This window comes from Taudactylus pleione, unplaced genomic scaffold (genome assembly GCF_031769625.1).
Source record: "Taudactylus pleione unplaced genomic scaffold, aTauple2 ptg000673l, whole genome shotgun sequence".
Taxonomy (NCBI): Eukaryota; Metazoa; Chordata; class Amphibia; order Anura; family Myobatrachidae; genus Taudactylus; species Taudactylus pleione.
This window is the reverse complement of record NW_028285075.1, coordinates 373351-387407: the sequence shown is the minus strand read 5'-3', so window position 1 is coordinate 387407 and position 14057 is coordinate 373351. Positions and strand designations below refer to the sequence as shown.

The following is a 14057-nucleotide window of genomic DNA, read 5'->3' as shown; positions in this document are numbered from 1 at the left end:
TTCCACAGCAGCTGGGGGGGCGCACGTTGACTACCCCTGCCATAGACGTGCGCAGGAAAATGAGTGATGTTTGGCTACAGTAATTTATGGCGAAGGTGATGAGCGGAATATCGCGGCGGCACATTGCGCTGAACTTAATTCCCTCAAGACACAATTTCATGTTGCTGTTTTTTTTTTTTCTTTACCTTGTAATATATTGATAATTTCCCTTTAAGTAAAAGATATGTAACGAGAATACACATCGCCTACATATAGTGGGGCCACCATTTTGTTGGCTGAATTGACATCCATATGAATTTGTCCTATCAGTTCACTGTGTCTGGATCCTAGTGAATGCAAAGGCTGTATTCTCAGTCTACAAAATGGCTGCCTCCACCGTTTGTAGTTGAGGGGAACATTTTAAGGGGGAAAATGAAAAAAAACAACAAAAAAACTTATTTCTGACTGTGGCCTCCAATATTCTCTCCACAGTTCACGGTATTAAGTGGACGTGCAGCAATGGGAACAGCGGTTCAGGGTTTTCTGTGGAGCACCTTGTTCAGCAGATACTCGACAGTCACCAGAGCAAACCACAACCTCGGACGCACAACTGTCTCTGCACTGGCAACTTAGGTAACTATAGAGATCTATCATAGGGTTCTCACCAATAGTCATTGTCTAGCAATGTAAGCAGCCATTCTCATCAGTAGGCTTATTTCATAACATGGTGGAAAAGGCAGTTCATGTGCTGTTACCTGTAGCAACCAATCAGATATTAGCTTTCATTGGGTCAAGTTATACAAATAAATGCACATATATATGATTGGTTTCTACATCATGGACTACAATCGTGCTTTATGGCACCTTGTTAATAAATAAGCCTAAGATGAAAAAAGAAAAAAAAAACAACTAAGAGGGCAAAATCATGAGTGTTGAGCCCCAATGACAAGGCCTAGGGTGCCAGAGTAGGGACAATTGTGCGCAATTTTAATTACAATTATTATACAATTTCTCAGAACATGCAGTAGAATGTGTTATTTAACAATTACAAAGGATTTGCAATGTACAAATAAATATTGAATATATTAATCTTCAACACTGTCCAGTTCAGACGTTTTGCAACACTTGACTTTAAAAATGTTTTTTCCAGTGTAAAAAAAACGCAAAAGTCACAATTTAATATCAAAATTAGTAGTTTGTCCCATTGGTCTATACAAAGGGAATACGCATTTGTTAATAAGCACCAAACACACACCGATAAGCTGCTTTTAATGGACTGGTGACAGTTTGGAAATGTGAAGGTGTTTCTTACAGCTGCAGTAACCCTTGGCAAACATCTGATTGGTTACAATGGATTGGGTAATATTTGTCCTGCTTTCAATACACATATTTGATGCTGAATTTCAAAATGTCAGCTACATGCTAAATATACTATGCTTGATGTCGAAAATATAAACTTTTCCAATGTATCAAGCTTGCATCATCTGAAATAATAGAACATATCTTAAATCTGATAGTTGCAGACTGGCATTAAAGTGTGCCCTTTGCCAGTGCACAGTGGGTTAAATCAGTATTCATGACAAGTAGCCCATTAATTCATTTGGAGCCAGTGGCATCACTGAGGTACTTCATGAGATACACAGAAGCATCCACCATTTTGTGGGCTGAACCAATATTCACTTGTGTCCTATCAATTCACCTAGAGTCCTTCACGGAGTTGTCACAGCCATTTTGTGTGTGACCAACCAATAATCATGAGAACTCAGCCTATGACTTTATTCAAAACGTCATCGTTTCACATACTATAATCTAAATTCTAGACTATTAAGTAAGAAGACAAGGTTTGGAGTAAATTCATAGGCTGGGTCCTCATGACAATAGGTTGGTCACACACAAAATGGCTGCTACGACTCTTTGAAGGGGACAAGTTCACTCCAAAGGGATTATGCACTTTGCACACACTCGAGTCTTTCAGCAGTGGTATCGCAATTAGTGACTTGTTGGGTGTCCACCCTACACTGGACCGTTACCATTGCCTTATGTTAGCCAAGATGATTGCACAGGAGTCACAGCCAGGTGCCGCATTAGTGACACACCTTCTATCTATAGAATAGAATCCTACAGGTGGTTGCAATGATTCCGAACTGTTCGTCTAAAATCAGTTAACTGGGCTTCAAGTATATTCATCTCCCAAATGCCCAGTATGCCATTATATTCTGTTACGTCAAGCCCCCATCTCTTGTATGCACATTTCTAAGAATATTAGTAGCACTTTGAGAAAGCACATTTCAATTTAATTGCAGTGGTCGATTAACTACATTGAATCTGAAAGAGTCAATACCAGGGCTCTCGCTGTTCATTTTCCACCAGACAAATGTCAAAATGTTTATTACTACACCGCGGTTCAGGAAAGATTTTATTTCATTAGTGTTTTATTTCAGCAGCAGCGCGAAGAGCACTCTTTAATCTTAACGCAGTCCGTTCAGCTAATATATGGCTGATTTTATTACAAATATTCATCTGTTTAGTGTACACAGAGCCAATCGCACAAGATCCAAGAACAGGCCTTGTTTTCCTTTTTGCCCATCTATGACCATTCCAAATACTTTTGTTCCGTTCATAAGGCACATTATATATTCAAAAGCAAAATTTTTAACATATACTTTGAAAATACAATATCGCTCGTGTTGCCGGTTATTATTTATTTATTTTTAGTTTTTTTGTTGTTTTTTTATTTTATTTTTATTTTTTTCTGTTTTGCTTTTTCCTTTAGCTTATATTTAGTTATTTATATTTTGTTCCCAATAGCCAGTGGGGCTGTGTGAGCTGTTTAATGACCTGCGTTTGTACTATTTCACTATTACATATTTATTGTACGACCGTTCAGCGGTATTATTAGGAGCAGCCTATATTACTGTTGCACAGACATAATGGGATTTTTCTTGCTCACATATATTCATTGGTATCTCACTGGCCTTTTGCCTCTATGCACAAATTATTCATATACTTGCAGATTCAACAACACAATTGCCCACAAGCCAAAGACGGAACATATCTCAGTTTGGTAGCGCGGTTAATGTGTGCACAGATTGAAAACAATATGCAGGGGGACACGGCAAGGCTGTGGCCAGTCTAATCTTTCAGTGTGTACAGTTATAGTATTGTAGCACATTATAGAGAAGAAATAACGCATAGCTTAATACAATTCTTCATGTAGGCTTACAAGATAACCGCCACTATCTATCTATCTATCTATCTATCTATCAATCTATATCATATCTATCTATCTCATATCTATATAACGCATAGCTTAATGCAATTCTTCATGTAGGCTTACAAGATAACCGCCACTATCTATCTATCTATCTATCTATCTATCTATCTATCTATCTATCTATCTATCTATCTCTCATATCTATCTGTCTCATATCTATCTATATCATATCTATCTATCTCATATCTCTCTATCTATCTCATATCTATCTATATCATATCTATCTATCTCATATCTCTCTATCTATCTCATATATAATATATAAATAACGCATAGCTTAATGCAATTCTTCATGTACGCTTACAAGATAACCGCCACCAAAACAGTTAGCTCAGTGTTGTGACAATTTACAATGAACTTTTGCACTTTATCATCACAATTATCTAATTAATCAACAATGGCGGGTGCAGCAGATTGCACGTATTTGTCGGACCATCATTTGCTTTTATTTGTTTCTATTTACCTCAGCAAGTTCCTTATGTGTACAAACATAGGAAGATAAATAGTAAGAGATTGATATGAGGATAGATAGATAGATAGATAGATAGATAGATAGATAGATAGATAGATAGATAGATATGAGATAGACAGATAGATAGATAGATAGATATGAGATAGACAGACGATAGATAGTGTTAGATAGATAGATATGAGGTAGAGAGATAGATATGAGATAGATAGATATGAGATAGATACATAGATAGATGGATAGATAGATAGATAAATAGATATGTAGATAGATAGATATGAGAAAGATATGAGATAGATAGATAAATAGATAGATAAATAGATAGATAGATAGATAGATATGTAGATAGATAGATAGATATGAGACAGATAGATAGGAGATAGATAGATATGTAGATAGATAGATATGAGATAGATAGATAGATAGATATGAGAAAGATATGAGATAGATAGATAGATAGATAGATAGATAGATAGATAGATAGATAGATAGATAGATAGATAGAGTTGGGTAGATGATAGATAAATAGATATATAGGTAGATAGATATGAGGTAGATAGATAGATATGAGATAGACAGATATGAGATAGATAGATAGATAGATAGATAGATAGATAGATATGTAGATAGATAGATATGAGAAAGATATGAGATAGATAGATAGATAGATAGATAGATATGAGAAAGATATGAGATAGATAGATAGATATGAGAAAGATATGAGATAGATATTAGATAGATAGATTGATAGAGTTGGGTAGATGATAGATAAATAGATATATAGGTAGATAGATATGAGATAGATGGATATGAAATAGATAGATAGACAGATATATAGATAGATATGAGAAATATATGAGATAGATATTAGATAGATATGAGATAGATAAATAATATTTGCATATTTTCGCAGCGAGTAGGTGCGTGCGATTGCAGACTTGAGATCCGTGCTAAATCAGGCCCTCTATGGCTGCTAGCTCCTCTATGACTGATGCTCCTCTATGACTGATAGCTCCTCTATGACTGCTAGCTCCTCTATTACTGATAGCTCCTCTATGACTGCTAACTCCTCTATTACTGATAGCTCCTCTATTACTGATAGCTCCTCTATGACTGCTAGCTCCTATATGACTGCTAGCTCCTCTATGACTGGTAGCTAATCTATGACTGATAGCTCCTCTATGACTGCTAACTCCTCTATGACTGCTAGCTCCTTTATGACTGCTAGCTCCTCTATGACTGCTAGCTCCTCTATGACTGCTAACTCCTCTATGACTGCTAGCTCCTCTATGACTGCTAACTCCTCTATTACTGATAGCTCCTCTATGACTGCTAGCTCCTCTATGACTGCTAGCTCCTCTATGACTCATAGCTAATCTATGACTGATAGCTCCTCTATGACTGCTAGCTCCTCTATGACTGCTAGCTCCTCTATGGCTGCTAGCTCCTCTATGACTGATAGCTCCTCTGACTGCTAACTCCTCTATCAATGCTAGCTCTTATATGACTGCTAGCTCCTCTATGACTGATAGCTAATCTATGACTGCTAGCTCCTCTATGACTGCTAGCTCCTCTATTACTGATAGCTCCTCTATGACTGCTAGCTCCTCTATGACTGCTAGCTCCTCTATGACTGCTAGCTCCTCTATGACTGCTAACTCCTCTATGACTGCTAGCTCCTCTGACTGCTAACTCCTCTATTACTGCTAGCTCCTCTATGACTGCTAACTCCTCTATAACTGATAGCTCCTAGAAGGCTGCTAGCTCCTCTATGACTGCTAGCTCCTCTATGACTGCTAGCTCCTATATGACTGCTAGCTCCTCTATGACTGCTAGCTCCGCTATGACTGCTAGCTCCTCTATGACTGCTAGCTCCTCTATAACTGCTAGCTCCTATATGACTGATAGCTCCTCTATGACTGCTAGCTCCGCTATGACTGCTAGCTCCTCTATGACTGCTAGCTCCTCTATGGCTGCTAGCTCCTCTATGACTGATAGCTCCTCTATGACTGCTAGCTCCGCTATGACTGCTAGCTCCTCTATGACTGCTAGCTCCACTATGACTGATAGCTCCTTTATGGGCACCTGAAAACAAAGATACAATTATACAACTGAAAGAAATAACCCAAAGTTTAAACCTTTTTTATGTCACTTATGTGAGAACTTTTATCTAGTTAACCAAAATGTAATAATGTTTATCTGTAAATCATTCCTCTCCGCATTATAGACAAAAACAACAGTGAATTCATAGAGTCCTATTTTAAAAATAAAAAGATGCTTTGCTGTATATAATGCAATGCTAGTAACAATGTTAAGTATACACCTGCTGCATTTGTAGATAAATAATAAACAATGAAATACAGTATCAACACATAAAAAGTCCATGTAATAACTATTGGAGGTTTGCTGCATTAGTATTGGTTGGCGCCCTCTAGCGGCTAACATGAGCAAATAACAGAGTTGAGCAAAAACATAAATAAAAAAATGTAATTTACCCGTCAGCAATTTGGTATTATTTTTCAAATATTACAGTAGTTTGATAATTTTGCTGCTTTTATGCCATATAATGATATGCTTCAGGGTAAAACACAATGCAATGCATGTTTGGTTGGGAACAATCATTGAGCAAAAATTATGTGGTTCTGGTGTGCTTGTGCGGCTATGACGTTCCGGCCAACGGCCCTGCTAGCCCATGCCCTGAGCTACCACTGCCTGTTTACTTTCATTATTTCTCTATTCTCTGTTTGGTTATCATTCTTTCTCTATTAGCTGTTTGCTTATCATTCTGTCTCTATTACATGTTTACTAGCGATGCCAGTGGTCTAAATCCCGACTATACATGCCCGTCACAGGACTTAAGATAGGTGTCGAAATACCAACGCCTATCTTAATCCCGACGTTGGAGGCCTGACCCCCGCCATGCTGATTGTCAAGAGCCAGGTAAGTATACTATCTAGCCTGGGGATTGGAGGTTAGGTTTAGGAACCCCCAGGGGGACTTGGGGTTAGGGACCCCCTGGGAAAGGGGGGGTTAGGCGCCACTAGGGGGAGGTTAGGGTTAGGCACCACCCCCAGGAGGGTTAGGTTTAGGGTGCGGGAAGGGGGTAGGGTAGGTTTAGGCACCCTCGGGGGGATTTAGGGTTAGACACCCCCCCCTGGGAGTTTTAGGGCTAGGCACCACTAAGGGAGGGTTAGGGGGGGAGAAGGGAGGGTTAGGGTACTTACCAGCCGGCGTCGGAATTTGAACCGGCGGTATTTCAATACCAATCAGTTTACTATAATCTTTTCTCTATTAACTGTTTTCTTATCATTCTTTTTCTATTACCTTGCTGCTTATTCTTAAAAAGTGGACAGAGGGCTTGATTCAGAGTCGGACGCTCTGACAAGAGCGCTCACTCTGAATCAGGGCCCTCCTACCTAAAATTGGAGCGGCCTCCTGGCCGCTCGCATAGCTGTGAGTGACCACCCACAGCTTATGCGAGCGGCCAAAAAGATGGTCGCCATGGTCAAGACCATGGCGACCATCGGGCTTGCGACAAGACCCTGCGGTAGGGTCTCGCTGCCGCAAGCCCAGGAGTGCTTTTGGCTCTATCAGAGCCAAAAGCACTCCCACTGACATCCCATGGGAACGCCTCCGTCTGGGCAGCAACGCCCCCGGCACGCCCACCAAAGGGGGCGTGCTGTCAATCACCATCGACAGCACGCCCCCTTTGGTGCGAGACCCATAGCGACGGCTTGGCCGTCGCTATTCGGGCCTCGCGCATGCGCACGACAGAGCTCCCTCCGTCGTGCGCATGCGCACTAGGGCACCAATTGACCCGCTTGCGAGCGCTCAGCGCTCGCGAGCGGGTCTGATCCAGGCCCAGAGTCTGGTAAAGTGCTTTTTATTATTAGTATTATTATATTGTTATTCACAAAATTGAAAACAAACTTTGGTACAAGTCCTATACTTAAGATGCCGCCAGATAGCAGAACCTGTTGCCTCAGATTCCCTGTATATTCTATGCATTTAAACTAGAGATGAGCGGTTTAGTTCTACTCGATTACACTCTGATCTGAAAAATGGCATCTTTTGGTTTCTCCAGCTCTCATGTGTTTTGGATGGCCAATATGATAAATCCGAACTTGCGCTACTTTAGCGAAAAGAACAGAGTAGAACAGAACCGCTCATCTCTAATTTAAACCTGTACCAGCTTCTTGACACTAGTAATTATAACCATTAATATTAAATAATTACTTTTCAGTTTATTTTGGATCATTAAAGAACAATTAAGGTTCCTATCTCTTTCTGGGAAGAAAAAAAAAACAATTTGAATTAGAAGGATCAAAAATGTGTTTGCCATCCACCACAGAGAGGAACATAGGAATGTGTGCGTTATATAACACCAGGAGCATGCTCCGCAGCTACACTAGTCAGTCATCAAATGCAGCTCAGAGGAAACGACGGTGTGGACTAGTCAGGAGGTAACGGTTACATTGATTAATGAATGCTGGCTAGAACAGTTAAGCAAAAGTGAGAAACCACATGATTTTAATTAAGTTGAAGAGCCCGTATATAATTTGCATACAGACAGGGCAATATTAAAAGAGGAGGGGGCTTGTGTCTATTCCCTGTCCGGGGCCCCCTCCTCTCTCCCCGGCTGCCGGCAGCGAACTGACAGCAGCCGTAGACTCCAGGCAATAGTCTGTGCCCGATGTCTACTGCACATGCGCAGGTCACCGAGAGAATGGCGAGGCAGCCATTTTTCCAGGCGATTTCCCTACTGCGCATGCGCAAAACGTTGGGAAAATGGCAGCGCCGGCTATTTTCCAGGCGTTTTGTGTAGCTCTACTCCGGGCGATGTGGGACTTCGGAGAGGTAAGTATGAAAAAAGTATGGGTGCACCCAGTATAGATACGCCCCTGCATACAGATGTGTCCTCATACACTGCGGCTCGAGTTGTGCCAAATAGCCCCTCTCAGCGCGCCAGGGTTCGTGTGCCTTCGCTGCGCCGAGCATGTTATTCATTTAAAATGTGCGTCCTTTTCGCTCTGCTAAAATAACCAGAAGCGACAAAACTACTTTGCTAGCGTAGACTGACCACAGGGACTTGCGGTACATCAATGTGCGTCTGGGTCTCCAATCTGTACAAAAAGGGTCCCGATATGAGCAGCTGCCTATATTCCTCCCACTATGTTCCGTTCTGCGTCATCCGCGACTTAGTACGTGTGTTATACCAATTCCTGTGCCAGGAAAGTCTCAGTCTATTGTCTCTGGTACACTGTGTAGCTCTGGGCTCCCGGAGATCGAGCCGGGCCACATCCTACCATGATGGCTATGTGTTATTGGGGTGAAGTGTCATGCCGCCTTAACAGTTGAGAAGTGGACAAATATGAGAAGTTGCCCATAGCAACCAATCAGCTTCTACCTATCATTTTATAGAATGTACTTGATAAACGCTAGCTAGAAGCTGATTGGTTACTTTGGGCACCTTCCCCGCTCTTTAAGAGGCTTGATACATCTCCCCCATTCTCTTGTGTGCTGTGCAATGACAATATCTTTTACAGGGCTCTGACAGTGTATATAGGAGCAGGTGTAGCTGCTCCCACATTGTGCAGACAATGCTCTCTATGAAGGCCGCATGCACTCTCTGCATAGCCAGGAATATTTGGTGGCCATGGATGGGAGTCCAGTGAAAGTAGCACATTTATGCAAGGGCGTACCCAAAACTTTGTACCCATAGAAATGTTTTGAAAGGGACCCCACCCTAATGTTTATAGAGAGACAACTTTCTCTGCAGCAGTTGTTCATTTTATGCCCCGTAATATAGCCCTAGTTATTTTATGCTCCATAGTAGCATTCTAGTTAATGTTTTGCCACATAGTAGTGCTCTAGTTCATTCTATGTCCCATTGTAGTGCACTTGTTTATTGTATGCCACATAGTATTGCCCTAGTTCACAATATGCCATATTGTAGTGCTGACCCCAATTCACAATATGCCATACATTGTCCCCAGTACATATTATGTCACATTGAAGTGTCATCCATTCATAATGCCACATTGTAGTGTCTCCAGTTCATATTATGCCACATTGTAGTGGTCCCATTTCATTTTAAGCCACATTGTAGTGCATACAGTGCAACATTTCAGTACACCTATTTTATATACCATATCACAGTGCCCCAGTTCATAATAACGTACATTACAGTGCCCCCCAGTTCATATTATGCCACATTACAGTTCCCCCTTTTCACATTATGCCATACTAGTGCCTCCATTATTCCCAAAGTTTATACACAGTGTCAGTCGTGAAAAATAATTCAGTATAAGAAAGACAATTTGTTATGGAAATGTAACTGCTTAGTACTTCTTTTTTTGTTTGGGCACTGGGAATAGTTATTTGATTACTGGCTATGAGATAGTCTACTTAAATTGTATTTAAATTTGACACTATCAGGTATTGTAATGAGCAGGAACTGGCAAAGGAGAAGTTCACGAACCGTTTCCGTGACAGACATCTCTGCTTGTTTCATGAATAACATCTCCCCAATTGTCATTGTGGCCATACAGCAGCCAGATAATTTTCACCAAGAGACATTCCTGGCCAGGTGAGGTGAGCCTCGGTGGGGGAGAGGCATTAGCTGTGTCTCTTGCAGGATAAGCACCAACTCTGCTGGTGCTAGGTTTTGGAAGATCTTGCCTGGAAATTACACATTATCCAGTTTTGTGTTACATTGCCTATATTTAATAGTATACTTAATTACACTTGTATAAACATGACTAGAGTGAGAGAAAGAACAATATTGTTCACTACAGTGTCGATTTTTAAACATGCCTCAAACAGATGGTCGTGGAGACATATGGTGAACCCAGGTTGAAACTGAGGGGGCATGACCAAAATTGGGAGTCATGGCCAGACCCTCTTTGGGGGAGAAGTAAAATTCTATGATGCTGCGAAAGGGAACATGTGTCCCCCTTTAATTGCTGGCCAGGGCCCCTATCAGGCCCATGGTAATTAGTACCTGCCCCCTCCTTCTCGGCACCAACATCTTAAACACCCAAAGAGTTGCAATGATAGCCACATTCTTTCCACTTTGAAAATACCTCTAGCTTCTCTGCTTCAGTTCTCACTCCTACACCTATGATGCAGCAGAAATAAACCTCATGTTTGCATAATAAGGAAATCATACTGGATAATGTGCTCAATCACCTAGTATATTCAATAATGTGCTCAATCACCTAGTACCAAAGGACACTTTTTTTTGCCAACGTTTAGTTACAATTCCACACCTGAAAATCAAACAACAGCAAGCATGCAGCAAGAATAAAATTTCAAACAATATAAAAAAAATTTACAAAGTATCTGTTGCGCCTGTTTATTAATGTATCTTCCCCTTTATTATTGCAGGTGCTGGTAGCAGTGTGCATCACAAATGTAACAGTGCCAAACATCGCATCATCTCACCAAAGGTTGAGCCAAGGACGGGAGGATACAGCGCTCACTCAGAGGTACAAAACAATGATGTGTCAGAAGGCAAGAATGAGCACAGTCATGGCAAGTCCTCCAGTCGGGAGAAAAGAAATGGAAAAATGGCAAAGCCGGTGCTGCTTCATCAAAACAGCACGGAGGTTTCTTCAACAAACCAAGTGGAGGTTCCCGACACTACCCAGAACTCACCGGTGTCCATCAGTAGCGGCCTAAATAGCGATCCAGACATGGCTGACAGTCCTGCCGTCACTGGTGTCTCTAGTATGGCCGTTGCTTCAGTAATGGGTAGCCTCTCCCAAAACGCCACTGTGTTTATGTCTGAAGTCACCAACGAAGCAGTATACACAATGTCGCCAAACACCGGTCCCAATCAACACCTCTTGTCCTCAGACACAACCACCCAGGGACTCGTACTGGCGGTGAGTTCAGATGGTCACAAGTTTGCCTTCCCTACGACAGGGAGCTCGGACAGCTTATCAATGCTGTCAGCTAATGTCTCAGAAGAGCTTGTATTATCTACCACCCTCGATAGCAGCAGAAAGATACCTGAAACCACTATGAATTTTGACCCAGACTGTTTCCTCAACAACCCAAAACAAGGGCAGACATATGGTGGAAGCGGTCTAAAAGAAGACAACATTAGCACTAATATACGAAGATCATCCAGCACAGAACGTAGTTACACTTTCAACCCAAATTTAGCTAAAGAGATAAAAACAGAGGACACCACATTTGAGCAGCAGTTATCAAAGGATAGCTATCCATCCACATCATCAAATACTCTAACACTCACTCCAGGTTCCAGCCTGCTCCCATCAGGTGGGGGACTCAGTCCTAGCACCACATTGGAGCAAATGGATTTCAGTGCGATTGATTCCAACAAAGATTACTCAACCAGCTTTAACCAGACGGTTCAGAGTCCCCATGTCCATCAGACCCCTTCCCCCAGCTTCTTTTTACAAGATGCCAGCAAACCGATTCCTCTGGAGCAGAACTCCCACAACACTATCAATGACTCAAACAACACGTACGTCAACACGATGGGGATCCCGAACGTCAAGACCGAAGTGTCCAGTCAAACGCAGACCAACTGCAATGGTTCGATCGACCAAGCTAGGATAGAGTCAACGTCTTCCCTCCAACTTATGCAGTTCCAAGCGAACTTCCAAGCGATGACTGCTGAGGAAGTTCCCATGGAGACATCGCAGCAGACGGAAGGGAATGAAAATATTCTTAAACCTGGTGACCTTCAGGCTTGCAACGCTGAGCACTATATGCACTCGGAAAACACTGCTTCGATGAGGAATGGCAACGGCCTGCCTATTTTGCAGGGAAATATGGTACAAGGACTCTATCCTGTTGCTCACCAGGCGCTGAGTAACTCTTCCAACATGGAGCTTAATCTAGACCATTTTGATATCTCCTTCAGCAACCAGTTTTCTGACCTTATCAATGACTTTATATCAGTAGAAGGAGGGAGCAACACTATTTATGGACATCAACTGGTGGCCGGAGACAGCAATGTGTTGCCCCACGCGGAGGATGGAAGCAGGCCCGTATACGCTCAGGCTGAAATGTGCATACCTTGTTGCAGCCCTCAGCAATCAAGTATGCAGCTGAACAATTCAGAAACGGGTGCCACCACCATGGCTTATATGCATGTTGCCGAGGTAGTGTCAGCGGCAGCGCAAAGTACCCTGGGATTGCTGCAACAAAGCGGACGACTGTTTATGGTGACGGATTACTCTCCTGAGTGGTCGTATCCTGAGGTGAGGTCCTAATTTACATATATACGATATCATACAAAACTGATATTCAATACTAAACACTTAAGGCTTGCCCAGAAAAATCTCGATTCTAATGTTTCCAGGGCAATTTGCTGACAAATATTCAAAGAACGGGGGAAGAGAAGCAGGTGCCCACTATGGGTCTGATTCAGACCCGGTCGCTAAGCTGCACTCGCTCGCTGACAAAAGGGGCCGGGTATGCAAATCCTGCAATCGCACGGTCTGGTTTAAAGACGCCCTCTATGTCTTAGGAGAGCAACGGCAGTGAGCAGTGAGACAGGCGCCCACTTTTCATTCTTAACAACGTCATCTCCAGGAAGTGTATGAATAATCGGTAACATCGAGAGCCATCGGAGCTGCTCACAGCCCTTGAGGTAGACCCTACCCCACCGCAAGCACTGCGATCAGTTCAGGCTAAAATACAACCAAGTGACATGTTCAAGGACGCTATTTTGCTAATTATGCACACCCATTAAACTCCGTTTTAACGCTCAGACACGCCTGCGTTCGCACATCCACTTCCTCGTTCACAAGCACCTTCCCCTGTCACCACCCACAAACGGCGCTGTCACTCAAAGTAGCATCCAGTCTGTGTACTACGAGCGCACGATTCCCAGCCGCAGTGACTGGTTGGCGCATGCATACTTTGATGCATACGCATGCGCATATGTGCGATAATTGCCCCCAGCGAGCGAGAGCAGCTTAGCGACCGGGTCTGAATCAGGCCCTATAAGCACTAAGAATTCTAATGATAAAAAAATCTATAATAAACTGCAACAATTGACATGGTTTTAAATGTAAGGTTTATTAGTACATGTTTGGCCAAAGATGTTTGCCCACCTGCCAAGTCACGGCGAACCTTATAAAGGTGGGTCCCAAACATCCCTAATATTGACACTAATTATTTTATCTAGGACTTAAGGCTCCCATACATCTGAGATTGATTGGAGCAATTGTGCAATTTGCAATCGATTGTGTATAAAAATCTTTCCCTTTTTCAATCGATTGTGGCAATTCTGCAATCTGCAATCGATTGAAAAAGGGAAAGATTTTTATACACAATCGATTGCAAATTGCA

The 14057-nt window shown here is 42.1% G+C and overlaps 1 protein-coding gene across 1 annotated transcript in view; it reads left to right on the top strand.

The window, feature by feature from the left end:
* Positions 1–14057, top strand: part of CAMTA1 (calmodulin binding transcription activator 1) — a 1701345-nt gene that overhangs the window by 1410711 nt on the left and 276577 nt on the right. The window contains exons 7-8 of the mRNA XM_088455852.1: positions 472–612; positions 11112–12961. Of these exons, the coding sequence (XP_088311978.1) occupies positions 472–612; positions 11112–12961 (1991 nt within the window). The remainder of the gene's footprint in view (positions 1–471; positions 613–11111; positions 12962–14057) is intronic.